This window comes from Rhinopithecus roxellana, chromosome 2 (genome assembly GCF_007565055.1).
Source record: "Rhinopithecus roxellana isolate Shanxi Qingling chromosome 2, ASM756505v1, whole genome shotgun sequence".
NCBI lineage: Eukaryota > Metazoa > Chordata > Mammalia > Primates > Cercopithecidae > Rhinopithecus > Rhinopithecus roxellana.
Window position 1 is genome coordinate 64,434,240 of NC_044550.1, and position 15,954 is coordinate 64,450,193.

The following is a 15,954-nucleotide window of genomic DNA, read 5'->3' on the forward strand; positions in this document are numbered from 1 at the left end:
TGAGCCACCGCGCCCGGCCCGGTCAAGTCTTAAACGCTTGACATTTTAAAATAGTTTTAAACCCTTTCCGGAATTAGAAGTGGTATTTCGGACCGTGAAGTAACCGATTAGCTATAAGTGTCCCATCTTTAAGGCCTGCTCTTTTACCCGTCTTCAGGAGGTCTTCCGAGAGTGGGCCTGCGACATACTCCTGCCCAAGCCCGAAGTCTCCGCAGCGCTTCCGGCCCTTGGCCCAGAAGTCTGGAACCCTGGGCCGGCTGCAAAAGAGTGTCTGCCGCGCATGCGCGCCCCGACTCAGCCTTTCCGGAGTGATCCTTCTCGTTACGTCACCACCAGCCTGGCTCGGACGGCAACCGGCGGGAGTTTTTCAAAATGGGAGTGCATAGGCACCGGCCAGGCTTCGGAAGGTGTCAGGGAGAACTTTCCGTGGTTTTAGCGTCGTCGCCTGGAGCGGCGGTCTAGAGAGCCGAGCCTGATGGGCGCCAAGACCGGCTGGCTGCTTGGAGCGCTGCCTCGAAGGGACTGCGTGAAGGAAACTAATCCAGAGAACCCAGGCCAGGGCCTGGAAATATGGCGACCTGCATCGGGGAGAAGATCGAGGTGAAAAGACTAGGCAGTCTGCAGCGGGGCGGCTGGGAGTAGTTGTGGGATGACACGAGACCGCTCTGGGAAGGGGAGCGAAGGAAGCTAACGGCTGCGGGGCGGGCACCGAGGTACTTAGGGAGGGTCCCAACCGCCCAGGCCCCAGCTGTTTAGGGGCGGAGCGGCCCGCCCCGCGGAGTCTGTAAGAGTAGAGGAGGCGGGATAGGTGAGGCCCTCGCCGCCTGGCAGTGTCCCCAGGCACTGCGGCTTTCTGTCAGCAATCCCGCCCGAGCTGCCGCGCTACAGCAGGGCAGGGCTACCTCCCACTTCTCCAAAGGGATGGCGGTTATCTCCGGCGGGAGCTGCGGCGGGATTCTGACCAGGCCCTCGGCTCCCAGGGGTTGGCTGGAGATGGGAGGAGGGCGCTTAGGCTGCACTGAGGTTGAGGAACCAGATCACTAGGGTGCACCATCACCCTGAGCTTCCAGTCCAGCCTGGAAGCTCAGGGATCTCCGCACGGAGTCAACATGCCTTCCACCCTAGACACCTGCTGCATCGAGGTGTAATACCTGCCTGAATTTTGTCAAATTCCCCACTCGATCCATTTTATCTTCTTTTTCCATCCCCTTCCCATCTTCCTTTCTACTGTGAGTCATCATACATAATCTTTAATTTTAACTTTTAAGGATTTTAAAGTTGGAAATCTGCTTGGTAAAGGATCATTTGCTGGTGTCTACAGAGCTGAGTCCATTCACACTGGTTTGGAAGTTGCAATCAAAATGGTAAGAATAAACTAATCAACTTCTCTCCTGTACTTTGCAAGTAAGAAGAGAGGTATCAGAAATGTAAGAAACTCCTTACCCACCAGCCTTTCCTTTGATTATGGTGTAAGGAACACTTTGCATAGGCAGAAGACAATAGTGCCAAGTCCAGCCGTTGAACTTAAGAATATTTTAGGAAAGCCTTGACCTTGCTTAAATAAGTTTTATCTTCATTAATGTTCAGTAGACCTCGTTTATGGTGTAATTATCCATACTTGGAGTAGTTAGTAGAAATCAACTAACAAATAATTTGTTTGTAAGAGTTCACTGTGTATAATTCTGTATTTCCCTGTAACAATACAAAATATTATTCTTGATTGTTAGAAGTCAGTCTAATAGGAGTAACATAAACATAAGCAAATTAAGAATCATTTGTCAGCCGAGTGGGTGGCTCACGCCTGTAACCTTAACACTTTGGGAGGCTGAGGCAGGTGGATCGCCTGAGTTCAGGAGTTTGAAAACAACTGTGCAACATGGTGAAACCTCCTCTCTACCAAAAATACAAAAATTAGCCGGTGTTGGGCACGGTGGCTCACACCTGTAATCCCAGTACTTTGGGAGGCCGAGGCGGGTGGATCCCCTGTGGTCGGTAGTTCAAGACCAGCCTGACTAACATGGAGAAACCCCATCTACTAAAAATAACAAATTAGCCAGGTGTGGTGGTGCACACCTGTCATCCTAGCTACTCTGGAGGCTGAGCAGGAGAATCTCTTGAATTCGGGAGGCAAAGGTTGTGGTGAGCCAAGATCGCACCATTGCACTCCAGCCCAGGCAACAAGAGCAAAACTCCATCTCAAAAAAAAAAAAAACATTAGCTGGGCATGGCGGCATGTGCCTGTGGCCCCAGCTACTCAGGAGGCTGAGGTGGCAGGATTGCCTGTGCGTGGGAGGTTGAGGCTGCAGTGAACTGTGATCGTGTCACTGCACTCCAGCCTAGGTGACAGAGTAAGACCCTGTCTTTAAAAAAACAAAAAAATCATTTATCTAAACCACTTAGAAAAAGAAATGGAGGTTTTGCTTTAAAATTTGCCTGAATTGGGATTTTTTTTTTCTTACAGTTAGGCTGGTTGTGCTATTAGATTATTTAAATTGAGATAGGATATTAGAATTAACTGGGCAAACTTTTACCAAGCATTCTGTCTGCCGAGCACTCTGCTAGGTACATGGGGAAAACAGATAACAGTAGGTTGACCGCAAAGACGTGTAAAAGGACTTCAGTCTATTTTAAATTAAAGTATACTTTATTTTCAAAGTTCACTTTCAACCAGTTTACATTTGAAAGTCTATCAACATTTAAACCTGTTATTTTTAGATAGATAAGAAAGCCATGTACAAAGCAGGAATGGTACAGAGAGTCCAAAATGAGGTGAAAATACATTGCCAATTGAAGCATCCTTCTATCTTGGAGGTAAGATACAAATTTTGTAGAAGTGACCAAGGACAGTGAAATTTGAATATTTTAATTTATTATGCCCTTTCACATTTCAGCTTTATAACTATTTTGAAGATAGCAATTATGTATATCTGGTATTAGAAATGTGCCATAATGGAGAAATGAACAGGTATCTAAAGAATAGAGTGAAACCTTTCTCAGAAAATGAAGGTAGGCGTCTGTTTTTGTTTGTTTTGTTTGGGTGGATAAAAGTTTTGCATTTTAAAGTGTAGTTTTGAGGAATATGCTATTTTGTAATATATAGTAAAACTGTTTGAATTGTTACTTTAAGCTAGAAAAGATTTCCTGCATCCCAAGCTGCTAATTCTTAAAACAATTCAATTATTACAGTAGTAAAGTAAGAAATTTGTTACCCTTCTATCCTTAAAACATTTTAGATTAAATTATTAGTAGCAGTTTACTGTGTATCTTTTCAAATGTAGTAAGCTTTTTAGGATGCCATTGGTGACTATAAAGTGGTTCTAAATCAAGCACAAATAGCCATTGAAACTGTTTATTATAGAAAACATGAAACATACAAGTAGTGTTCTATAATGAGTCCCCTGAACTTAACACTCAGCTTCCCAAACTAGTGACTCATGGTCATATTATTTCATCTTTACCTTTTTTATTACCCTGATTTTCCAAAGTATTTTGACACAAATTATAGACATATTTTTAACTATAAATATTTCAAAATATAGATTTCTTTAAAAACATAGCCACAAAGTCATTATCACACCTAATAATTCTTTACTATCAAATATATAGCTTCAGATTTCCTCAATTTCTCATGATTTTTTGCAGTTCAAAGCAGAACCAAATAAGGTCTATACATTAACACAAATGATTGTTTTCAAGTTATCTTGCTCTGCTAACTGAGATTACAGACAAGCTAACAGAAGTAGTTGCTGATAGGCTTCTTGTACATCTGAATCTATGTAAGCCATTTGGAAAACAATTTGGGCATAACATTAGAGTTATGGAAATATTTATATTCTTTGACTCAGGTTCCATGTTGGACGTTTATTGCAAAGAAATAATACAAATTGAAAAAAAATGATACTCATATTGATAATGACTACTGCATTTTTTATAATACTTCATAAAAAAGGCCTTATTAGGCCGGGCGCAGTGGCTCACGCCTGTAATCCCAGCACTTTGGGAGGCTGAGGCAGGTAGATCACCTGAGGTCAGGAGTTCGAGACCAGCCTGGCCAACATGGTGAAGCCCTGTCTCTAATAAAAATGCAAAAATTAGCCGGGCATGGTGGCTCATGCCTGTAATCCCAGCTACTTGGGAGGCTGAGGTGGATGGATCACAAGGTCTGGAGATCAAGACCATCCTAGCTGACATGGTGAAACCCCGTCACTACTGAAAATACAAAAAAATTAGCTGGGTGTGGTGGTGCTCTCCTGTAATCCCAGCTACTCGGGAAGCTGAGGCAGGAGAATTGCTTGAACCCTGGAGGCAGAGATTGCAGTGAGCTGAGATTGTGCCACTGCACTCCAGCCTGGTGACAGCAAGACTCCATCCTAAAAAAAAAAAAAAAAAACTTACACACTGAGTACTTGGGAGAGTTTGGGGGACATCGATGGAACTGTAGCTTTTTCTTTTTTTTAACAATTAGAATATATGTATGAAATGTTTGTGCAATTGTTTTTTTTCTTTTTTTTTTTTTTTTTTTTATTTGAGACGGAGTCCTGCTCTGTCACCCAGGCTGGAGTGCAGTAGCTCTATCTTGGCTCACTGCAAGCTCCGCCTCCCGAGTTCACGCCATTCTCCTGCCTCAGCCTTCTGAGTAGCTGGGACTACAGGCGCCTGCCACAACGCCCAGCTAATTTTTTTGTATTTTTAGTAGAGATGGGGTTTCACTGTGTTAGCCAGAATGGTCTCGATCTCCTGACCTCATGATCTGCCCGTCTCAGCCTCCCAAAGTGCTGGGATTACAGGTGTGAGCCACCGTGCCTGGCCCAGTGTGCAACTGTTTTTCTTAATTGCCATGGTTACCCTAATGACTCTTAATTGCTAAAAAAAATTAAGCTTCTCTTAACTGCATGTAAAACACTCATCAGTTGGAAAGAACAAAGATTAAAAGGAATGCCTAGTTTTCTTAAAGGTTGATATGATATCTTTAGAGTGGTGTGATGGTACCACTCTGGTAATTGCTGGTAATTAAAGTGGCTGGTAAATCTAAGCTCCAAGCCAGTGTTCTACTACAATGCTCTAGAACATTTACCTGGGTTTCATAATGTATACTAAATACTAGATGCTGAATCTTCCAGAGTTTCTCAATTGTAAATTATCTTTTTTTTAAATCCTAACAGCTCGACACTTCATGCACCAGATCATTACAGGGATGTTGTATCTTCATTCTCATGGTATACTACACCGGGACCTCACACTTTCTAACCTCTTACTTACTCGTAATATGAACATCAAGATTGCTGATTTTGGGCTGGCAACTCAGTTGAAAATGCCACATGAAAAGCACTATACATTATGTGGAACTCCTAACTACATTTCACCGGAAATTGCCACTCGAAGTGCACATGGCCTTGAATCTGATGTTTGGTCCCTGGGCTGTATGTTTTATTCATTACTTATCGGGAGACCACCCTTTGACACTGACACAGTCAAGAACACATTAAATAAAGTAGTATTGGCAGATTATGAAATGCCAACTTTTTTGTCAATAGAGGCCAAGGACCTTATTCACCAGTTACTTCGTAGAAATCCAGCAGATCGTTTAAGTCTGTCTTCAGTATTGGACCATCCTTTTATGTCCCAAAATTCTTCAACGAAAAGTAAAGATTTAGGAACTGTGGAAGACTCAATTGATAGTGGGCATGCCACAATTTCTACTGCAATTACAGCTTCTTCCAGTACCAGTATAAGTGGTAGTTTATTTGACAAAAGAAGACTTTTGATTGGTCAGCCACTCCCAAATAAAATGACTGTATTTCCAAAGAATAAAAGTTCAAATGATTTTTCTTCTTCAGGAGATGGAAGTAGTTTTTATACTCAGTGGGGAAATCAAGAAACCAGTAATAGTGGAAGGGGAAGAGTAATTCAAGATGCAGAAGAAAGGCCACATTCTCGATACCTTCGTAGAGCTTATTCCTCTGATAGATCCGGCACTTCTAATAGTCAATCTCGAGCAAAAACATATACAATGGAACGTTGTCACTCAGCAGAAATGCTTTCAATGTCCAAAAGATTAGGAGGAGGTGAAAATGAAGAGAGAGACTCACCCACAAACAACAATGCCAACATTTTTAACTTCTTTAAAGAAAAGACATCCAGTAGTTCTGGATCTTTTGAAAGACCTGATAACAATCAAGCACTGTAAGAATAATTCTATCAAAGGCATTTTGGTTTTTGGTAACGTTATACTAGTATAAATATGAAGCTGCATCTAAGCGGGGGGTTACCAGGGAAAGGAATGTCTTAAAAAAAAAAAAAAAAAAAAACACTGTCATATGGATTTTGACCTGTGGTTAACAGTCTTAAAAGGAGTGTGTGTGTTCATGAATGTGTTTATAAAATTAATATTTGGAAATTCTTAGTCTTATTTTTTAATTTTATATGGAGTGAGTCTCCAGTGCAAAGTATCATATATTAATCATGCCTTACCCCCAAAATACTTTAATAATAACTGTATACATAGATAGAAAAGCTGAGCCTGAGTGTTCATAACACTGACTGCTTCCAACATGAAAACTAATTTTTAGTGACTGTAGTATGTGATTTTTTTCTTTTTCTGTTCATTTTTTGATTTTTATGCTTAAATTATAAGAGGGCAGTAGCCATATAGAAATGCTGTCAAAGTGCCCTGGGCATTTTGGCATGGGAGTTTAGCTTTTTAGAGATAGCATAGTTATGCCAATATTATTTTCTATAGTTATTCTAAAATGTTCAAGTATTCAAATCAGAAGAAATCTTTTTCTAATATTTTTACCTTAAAAAGTTACCTGATAGTTTTTTATTAGCTTATGAGATTTTTTTGTTTGTTTATATAGCTCCAGTCATCTTTGTCCAGGAAAAACTCCTTTTCCATTTGCAGACCTGACACCTCAGACTGAAACGGTACAACAGTGGTTTGGGAATCTGCAAATAAATGGTGAGTTTTTAATGGAGTATTTAATCAAGAATTAATTACTTGGACACTTACCAAGCATTGCAGTGTTCTATTTGAGATTTTTAAGAAAATCATTTTCTTGCTTGGTGCAGTAGTTCATGTCTGTAATCCCAACACTTGTGAGGCCAAGGCAGGTGGATTGCTTGAGGCCAGGAGTTCAAGACCAGTTTGGGCACATAACAAGACCCTGTATCTACAAAAAATAAAAAATCAGTTGAGTGTAGTGGCATGTACCTGTAGTGCCAGCTACTTGAGAAGCTAAGCCGGGAGGATTGCCTGAGCCCAGGAGTTCAAGGCTGCAGTGAGCTATTATCACACTGCACTCCAGCCTGTGTGACAAGAGACAGAGACCCTGTCTCAGAAAAAAAAAAAGCATTGGCCAGGTGTGGTGGCTCATGCCTGTAATCCTAGCACTTTGGGAGGCCAAGCCAGGCAGATCACTTGAGGTCAGGCATTCAAGACAAGCCCGGCCAACATGGTGAAACCCCGTATCTACTAAAAATACAAAAATTAGGCCGGGTGCGGTGGCTCAAGCCTGTAATCCCAGCACTTTGGGAGGCCGAGACGGGCGGATCACGAGGTCAGGAGATCGAGACCATCCTGGCTAACACGGTGAAACCCCGTCTCTACTAAAAAATACAAAAACTAGCTGGGCGTGGTGGCCGGCGCCTGTAGTCCCAGCTGCTCGGAAGGCTGAGGCAGGAGAATGGCGTGAACCCGGGAGGCGGAGCTTACAGTGAGCTGAGATCGGCCACTGTACTCCAGCCTGGGTGACAGCGAGACTCCGTCTCAAAAAAAAAAAAAAAAAAAAAAATTAGCTGGACGTGGTGGCACACACCTGTAATCCCACCTACTTGGATGGCTGAGGCACAAGAATCACTTGAACCCGGGAGACAGAGGTTGCAGTGAGCTGAGATCACGCCACTGCACTCCAGCCTGGGTGATAGAGCGAGACTCTGTCTCAGAAGAAAAACAAAGCACTTTCAGTATGTCTCAATAAAGCTGTCTTACAGTGTTTGAATAGTTGCTATCAGTCAGCCACTGTCCTTAATGTTTAACATATATTAAGTTCTCACAAAAAAAATGAGGAAGATACTGTTATTATCTCTGTCTTACAGATGAGGAAACTGGGTATACAGCTCAATTTGCCCAAGCTATGTGACCATTCAGTAGAGGAGCCAGGGTTCGGACATAGATAGTCTGGCTCGGAGACTTTATTCTTAACCCCTGCTCTTGCAGCCTCTCTATAATCAGCACCTTCTATTTTTTTTTTTTTTTTTTTTTTTTTTTTTTTTTTTGAGACGGAGTCTCGCTCTGTCGCCAGGGCGGGAGTGCAGTGGCCGGATCTCAGCTCACTGCAAGCTCTGCCTCCTGGGTTTACGCCATTCTCCTGCCTCAGCCTCCCGAGTAGCTGGGACTACAGGCGCCCACCCCCTCGCCCGGCTAGATTTTTGTATTTTTTAGTAGAGACGGGGTTTCACTGTGTTAGCCAGGATGGTCTCGATCTCCTGACCTCGTGATCCACCCGTCTCGGCCTCCCAAAGTGCTGGGATTACAGGCTTGAGCCACCGCGCCCGGCCTAATCAGCACCTTCTATCAGTGCCCATAAAATAATCAAAAGATGATTGACCTTATTTTTAAGTGGAAGCTGATAAGGACATTATAGGGTACCAGTAGGACCTCACACTAAAGTACAGAGCTACTAAAACCTAAACATTTTTAAACAGCTATCATCCAAGTCATTATGTTGTTTATAATACAGAGTTTGAAGGTTAAAAAATGAACATGACAGATTCACAGGAGGTGGATTGGAAAATAGTGATGGAAAAAAGAATAAAAAAGACATATGGAGAGGAGGAGATGATTTTTTACCAAGTATAGTATTACCTCATAGACAAAAAGCAAATAATACAGCTGTAATTTAAGCAGAGAGTTGTATGTTATCTTGAGTCTATTCTTGTTTTCTTTTTTTAATGTATATTATTCTCAGAAGCCCAAAAGGAAATTAATCTTTTGTACTAATTGGAGATGATAATTCAGGTTTGTTTTTTAAACTATAAAACTGCCACATACTTAATTTTTCACATCTGTTGTGTTTACATATACTTATATTTAGTAACACAGACTTGTCTGAGATGGAGAAATAACCTTGTTTATAATAATCCACTAGTGCTCCTGCAATTTTTCAGTATATTATTTGATACAAAATACTTTCTGTCATAATGAGAGTGGGGGGAAAGCACTAAAAAGTCATTTAAGAAAAAAATTGTAATTCAAATTTTTAGAGTTCAGCATTGAAAAATTGCCTTACCAAGTTTTATGTAATCTAATCATTTGAAGCCTTTAAAAGATGCTGTTCTGTATGTGAACTTTAAAACCATACAAAATAAAAATTGGTAAAATTAATGACTTTTTTAAAAAATGTGTGCAAGTACATTTGTAATGTTAAATATTACTGTTAAAGCTGTTCATATAGTGTTTTTGCTTTTAGTTGCATATTTTCATTAATTACACGTATTTCTAAATAAAGATGGGCTAGACAGTTCTTAGCTTGAAGAGAGTAAATTTATATATTTTTCTCATGTAGAATGATTACTTGGGAACTCAAATCTGCTTTTGTTGGAGCATTGGCGATTGCATGCTTTAGGATTAATAGGTGACCATATAGTGACTGGTTTTTGCCTTAATTGAAAAATTAATTTTATGTTAATATCTTTTGTGTCTTAGTCTTAGGAATACTAAAGATATTTCTTCACGATCTGGTTTAAAATGTTCTTTCAAAGTCATGTCTTAAACTGCTTATTTGTTAGAAAATTATGAGCTCTTATTTTGTTTTTTTTACTAGATTTCTTTTGTTTAAAAAATGCTATTATAATCAGAGTGACATTGTTTTGGGTCAACTTGTGTTTTTAGTTATTTACTAAATTGCTTCATTCTATGTATATTACAGCTCATTTAAGAAAAACTACTGGATATGACAGCATCAGCCCAAACCGGGATTTCCAGGGCCATCCAGATTTGCAGAAGGACACATCAAAAAATGCCTGGACTGATACAAAAGTCAAAAAGAACTCTGATGCTTCTGATAATGCACATTCTGTAAAACAGCCAAATACCGTGAAATATATGACTGCACTTCACAGTAAACCTGAGATAATCCAACAAGAATGTGTTTTTGGCTCAGATCCTCTTTCTGAACAGAGCAAGACTAGGGGTATGGAGCCACCATTGGGTTATCAGAATCGTACATTAAGAAGCATTACATCTCCGTTGGTTGCTCACAGGTTAAAACCAATCAGACAGAAAACAAAAAAGGCTGTGGTATGTCTGTTATTTTCCTAAGTTACTATATAACATTTTACTTGAGAATACAATTCTTGAGAACATATTTTTTAGTCCTCTGTAATGTCCTTGTAACTTTGGGGTGTATACATGATCAACTTTATTAAAGAGAAAAGAGACTGGGTGTTTATGGAAAAATAGCTCTTGTTTCCCTGTCTTCTTAAGAATAGTGAATTGATACTGATACGTTTTGAATTTTAAATTATTAATTTAAAGTAGATTTGAATGAAAAACATTTTAAAATAATACTGGCTCTATGCTGTGTTAAAGATTATTTTGTTCATAATTCCAATCAGTGAGCTAATATTATCCTTTTGCTTCTATTTTTATTGTTTCTAAATTTAATCCCATCTCAATTTTTAAAAAACTAGAAAATATAACTTTTTTTTTTTTAGCATCTGGAACTAAAGAAAAGGCATATGCACATTTAAATTTAGAGTTTAAAAATTATTGGCCGGGCGCGGTGGCTCAAGCCTGTAATCCCAGCACTTTGGGAGGCCGAGACAGGTGGATCACGAGGTCAGGAGATCGAGACCATCCTGGTCTACACGGTGAAACCCCGTCTCTACTAAAAAATACAAAATCCTAGCCGGGTGAGGTGGCGGGCGCCTGTAGTCCCAGCTACTCGGGAGGCTGAGGCAGGAGAATGGCGTAAACCCGGGAGACGGAGCTTGCAGTGAGCCGAGATCGCGCCACTGCACTCCAGCCTGGGCGACAGAGCGCGACTCCGTCTCAAAAAAAAAAAAAAAAAAAAAAAAAATTATTGTATGTGAACTGAGAATGCTGTGTGTTTTTTTAATTCTATCTTTATCCTGTTCTTTGTTCGCATTTTACTTCCCATTTCATCCTTGCCTTTGTTTGGCTTGCTATTATCTTTTCAAAGTCCTTATTCTCCACCCTACCTTCTGTTTGCTTTCTGCTCATTGATTATCATTTGACACTTCATTATACATTCTTACCTTTGCACCATATGGTTCACAGTTGTGCTCAAATATACCTCTGATCTGGACTGTTGTAGTGAAGCAGCTATTTGATTTTGACTTCAATATTTGTTTCTGCCATGGTTAAGTACTCCTAAGTATTATGTATGTCAGAGCTGTTCTAGTAAACAAAATAATTATTACTGATTTTTTGGGTTTTTTTTTTTAGGTGAGCATACTTGATTCAGAGGATGTGTGTGTGGAGCTTCTAAAGGAGTATGCTTCTCAAGAATATGTGAAAGAAGTTCTTCAGATATCTAGTGATGGAAATATGGTAATGTGTAGTTACTTTATTACCTTCCAACTTCAAATTATCGTTTAAGCACATTTAGCATTCTAATTCATTTTATAATGATAAGGTTTTTTTTAATCAGTTTCCTGGTATGATAGTGTCTCTGGAATTCAAAAATTGAAATAGCATATTAAACATATTTAAATAAATTGGTGCAGTGTTAAAAATAATTATATCTGGTAAGAAAATCTAAACTTTTGGTTTAAGTTAAAAAACAAAAAAATTACTTTTACAGAATATTGAACATTTTTCTATAAAATAATATTTAATGTTACATTTAAACACTTTTTATATGTTTTAGCAAAATATAGTACTGGAACTTAATGTCATGTAATTAGAATTTTTTAAAAATCTTTTGGCAGATCACTATTTATTATCCAAATGATGGAAGAGGTTTTCCTCTTGCTGATAGACCACCCTCACCTACTGACAACATCAGTAGGTACAGCTTTGACAATTTACCAGGTATGTGAATTTACTAGGGAGTAAATTTTGATAGTAGATTTATATGTATATATGTATAAGCTCTATATATAGATATAATAAATTATAAATAGCTTCAGTCAAACTTAAGGTCATATATTCTTGTACTTTGTTTCTGGTGAGAGTTGTATGCCTTTAATGCAATGTTTATTGTTAATATTCTGTGTTATAATGGTACTATAAGTAAAAACTAACGCTAGAACATTAGTCATATGTCTCACAAATGTAATTTGTATACTTGTTTAGAATGTGGCTATAGTTGTGTTAAAAAAAATTTCAACATGTGCTTGCTTCAGAGCACATATACTAAAGTTGGAATGTTACAGAGAAGATGGCCCCTGTGACTCACAAATTTATGAAGCCTTCTGTATTTAAAGAATAATTCACCATGTATGTGGCTTTTGACCTTTGAAATCACTGCTGCTACATAAATGTTTATTTATAATTATAGTTAACCAAATTTGACTCCCAGTTTGGTTTCTGAATATTATGGACTGGGGACATAAGCACTGAATAGTAAGACTTCATTGAGGTAACTCTTAGAAAAGAAGAAGAAAACCTGTCTAATGTAACCCTATTAGAAATCACAATAAATAGATAAAACTATATGTCAGGTCAACACTTTCTTCCCTAATGTTAAGTTTTTTTTTTTTTTCCTTAGAAAAATACTGGCGAAAATATCAGTACGCTTCCAGGTTTGTACAGCTTGTAAGATCTAAGTCTCCCAAAATCACTTATTTTACAAGATATGCTAAATGCATTTTGATGGAGAATTCTCCTGGTGCTGATTTTGAGGTTTGGTTTTATGATGGTAAGTACCATTTGGAAATGGTAATTTGTTCCTTTAGTTTGTAATTTAGTAGTTACATATATGTGGGTTTTTAAAATTCAGCACAGCCAGTTTTAAAGATGTGTATGTGTATAACCATACATATAAATTGCACATCAGAGTATACATGTCAGATCATATTAACCAAAATTTATCGAGCCTTCCTTTAAACAATTTATCCTATAATATGTATATTAGTCCTCTTTTCCTACTTAGCTCCAGTTTACATCTAGGCTGATGGTATAAAAATCACATGAAATGAATGATGTCCTATTTATTATTAGAAATCTTAAATGGACATATACCAAATTATCAGAATTATAAATGTAGCAAAAAGGATAGGGTTGAGTCTAAATCTATTCTGTAAAGATGAATGTTCTTATTTTCTAAATCTATTCTATAAAAATGAACTATTTTTTAATCTATAAAGCTCCTTTAAGGGACACAAAGCATTCATATCACACAGTACACATATAATTATAGCTATCCTTCAATTATGTTTTTGTATGAATATAGTGATTTTTTAAAATATAGAAGTATCAGGCTTAAACCAGATATATGTTGGGAAAAATATGGATGACCTATATTTATTGAATACTTTGATAGTCTCATTTTATTAATAGTCAATAAATGAATAAAAATGATACCTTGATCTAGGTGCCATTATATACTGGTATGATAATAAATATAAATCTAGGAATATTTTTAAAAAGGATAAGAAAACAGTTTCCTGATTTTTTTTTTTTTTTTTTTTAGGGGTAAAAATACACAAAACAGAAGATTTCATTCAGGTGATTGAAAAGACAGGGAAGTCTTACACTTTAAAAAGTGAAAGTGAAGTTAATAGCTTGAAAGAGGAGATGAAAATGTATATGGACCATGCTAATGAGGTACATACCTAATTATAGGTTTTTCATACCAATTAATAACGATTACAAATGACAGGTGAAACAATGACGGAAGCACTCTTCTTTTGAAATAGGGTCATCGTATTTGTTTAGCACTGGAATCCATAATTTCAGAAGAGGAAAGGAAAACTAGGAGTGCTCCCTTTTTCCCAATAATCATAGGAAGGTAAATGTCTGAAGATTTTAAACATGTGGCTAAAATGTTTTAAAAGTTTGGTGTTTATATTATAAACATTCTTTAGTTTTCTGTAAATTGAAAGCTTCAAGGGAATATATTTGGACTTTTCTCCTTCAGAAAACCTGGTAGTACTAGTTCAGCTAAGGCCTTATCACCTCCTCCTCCTGTGGATTCAGATTACCCAACGAGAGATAGAGCATCTTTCAATAGAATGGTCATGCATAGTGCTGCTTCTCCAACACAGGCACCAATCCTTAATCCCTCTGTAAGTAAATATATGTCACTTCTATACTTTAAACCTTTCAATGATTGCCTGATGCCCTTCATATAAAATAGTTTATTGTGACTTTACTATCATCTGTGTACTTTTCCAGCCTCATCCTGAGCCACTTTATCCTATACTATCTCTGAGCCTCAAAGGCCTTCTTTCAGTTCTTTAAACAAGTCAAAGGGCCTTTTCACATGCTGTTCACTTGACCTGGAACTCTTTTCCCCAAACACTTAACTTTATATGCCTAAGTCTTATTTTTCAAGTCTCTGTTTAAATGTTACCTCAATGAGCCCTAATCTCAGCCCTCTCGGAAAAGCTAAAAGTATTAACATATACATATATAGCTGTTTTATTTTTACTAGTAAAATATCATTAACTGCCTAAATGCTCATGATAGACTCATGGTTAAATTTATTATATATTTAATGAACATGGCGATGAAGATTATATAGCAGTGTAGAAAAATGCAACGTTAAAGAAATAGGTGTGTATGTTTGTGTGTACTCACACACATGCACAAAAAGAACATGCCATGGGATAAAAAGATGAAAGAAATCCACCAAAATGAAAACAGCAATTCTGCAGGGGGGTGGGGGATTCTTTTCTGTATTTTTCTAATTTCCAATAATGTAGTTATATTTTCATTAAAACATTTTTGTTTTTAAAAAATTAAGCTAATGAAAAATCCCATAATTGTCTGCTTTTGCTGAATTTGGCTTATAAAAATGCTGAGGAATAATATCTTCCTGTCCTTTATTCTTTGTAGATGGTTACAGATGAAGGACTTGGTCTTACAACTACAACTTCTGGAACAGACATCTCTTCTAATAGTCTAAAAGATTGTCTTCCTAAATCAGCACAACTTTTGAAATCTGTTTTTGTGAAAAATGTTGGTTGGGCTACACAGGTGAGAAGTTTCTAGTACAGTGCATTTTCTTGTTATGAATTTCTTTTCATTTTCACACTGATAAGACAATTACCAAAAAATACAAATCATTGCAATGATATTTTTTTACAAGGAAGTTTTGTACCTTTTTACATTAGTTATATCATGAAAAATGTTAACTTCTTAAATTTGTGTTCAGTTGGAAGACTCCAGACATTGCTGATAACAGGTTGCCTGCTAGGGCTTGGGTGACCTACTTTTGCCATTTGTTTTTAAATTAGAGGTCATGATAATGACTAATTGTGAAGAGTGTGATATCTGTGACGTTTTAGGTTTTGGAAATTATTTGTAATCAATATTAGTAGAGTAACTTTTTATTTTTTTTGAGATGGAGTCTCACACTCTCGCCCTGGCTAGAGTGCAGTGGCGCAATCTCAGCTCACTACAAGCTCCGCTTCCTGGGTTCATGCCATTCTCCTGCCTCAGCCTCCCGAGTAGTTGGGACTACAGGTGTCCACCACCATGCCCAGCTAATTTTTTGTATTTTTAGTAGAGACGGAGTTTCACCATGTTAGCCAGGATGGTCTCAATCTCCTGACCTTGTGATCTGCCCCCCTCAGCCTCCCAAAGTGCTGGGATTACAGGCGTGAGCCACAGCACCCGGCCAGTAGAGTAGCTTTCATTTGGCAAAAGAAGAAAAGGATTTTTCCATTAAAAGTCAAGTGAAAGCCAGGTGTGATGTCACGTGCCTATAGTCCCAATTACTCAAGAATCTGAGGTGGGAGGGTCATTTGAGTCCAGGAGTTTGA

The 15,954-nt window shown here is 38.1% G+C and overlaps 1 protein-coding gene, 1 long non-coding RNA gene and 1 pseudogene across 2 annotated transcripts in view; 2 read left to right on the forward strand and 1 right to left on the reverse strand.

The window, feature by feature from the left end:
* PLK4 (polo like kinase 4) overlaps window positions 1-15,954 on the forward strand; it is a 19,267-nt gene continuing 3,313 nt past the window's right edge. The window contains exons 1-14 of the mRNA XM_010388996.2: window positions 1-600; window positions 1,269-1,364; window positions 2,716-2,811; window positions 2,892-3,006; window positions 5,163-6,183; window positions 6,858-6,958; window positions 9,927-10,297; window positions 11,468-11,572; window positions 11,953-12,055; window positions 12,735-12,884; window positions 13,659-13,792; window positions 13,885-13,976; window positions 14,106-14,253; window positions 15,026-15,166. Coding sequence (XP_010387298.1) covers window positions 571-600; window positions 1,269-1,364; window positions 2,716-2,811; window positions 2,892-3,006; window positions 5,163-6,183; window positions 6,858-6,958; window positions 9,927-10,297; window positions 11,468-11,572; window positions 11,953-12,055; window positions 12,735-12,884; window positions 13,659-13,792; window positions 13,885-13,976; window positions 14,106-14,253; window positions 15,026-15,166 — 2,703 coding nt within the window. The 5' untranslated portion in view covers window positions 1-570. The remainder of the gene's footprint in view (window positions 601-1,268; window positions 1,365-2,715; window positions 2,812-2,891; window positions 3,007-5,162; window positions 6,184-6,857; window positions 6,959-9,926; window positions 10,298-11,467; window positions 11,573-11,952; window positions 12,056-12,734; window positions 12,885-13,658; window positions 13,793-13,884; window positions 13,977-14,105; window positions 14,254-15,025; window positions 15,167-15,954) is intronic.
* LOC115894717 overlaps window positions 7,125-15,954 on the reverse strand; it is a 24,475-nt gene continuing 15,645 nt past the window's right edge. The window contains exon 3 of the long non-coding RNA XR_004054853.1: window positions 7,125-7,169. This is a non-coding gene — a long non-coding RNA (uncharacterized LOC115894717). The remainder of the gene's footprint in view (window positions 7,170-15,954) is intronic.
* LOC115896095 lies at window positions 12,357-12,448 on the forward strand (annotated as a pseudogene).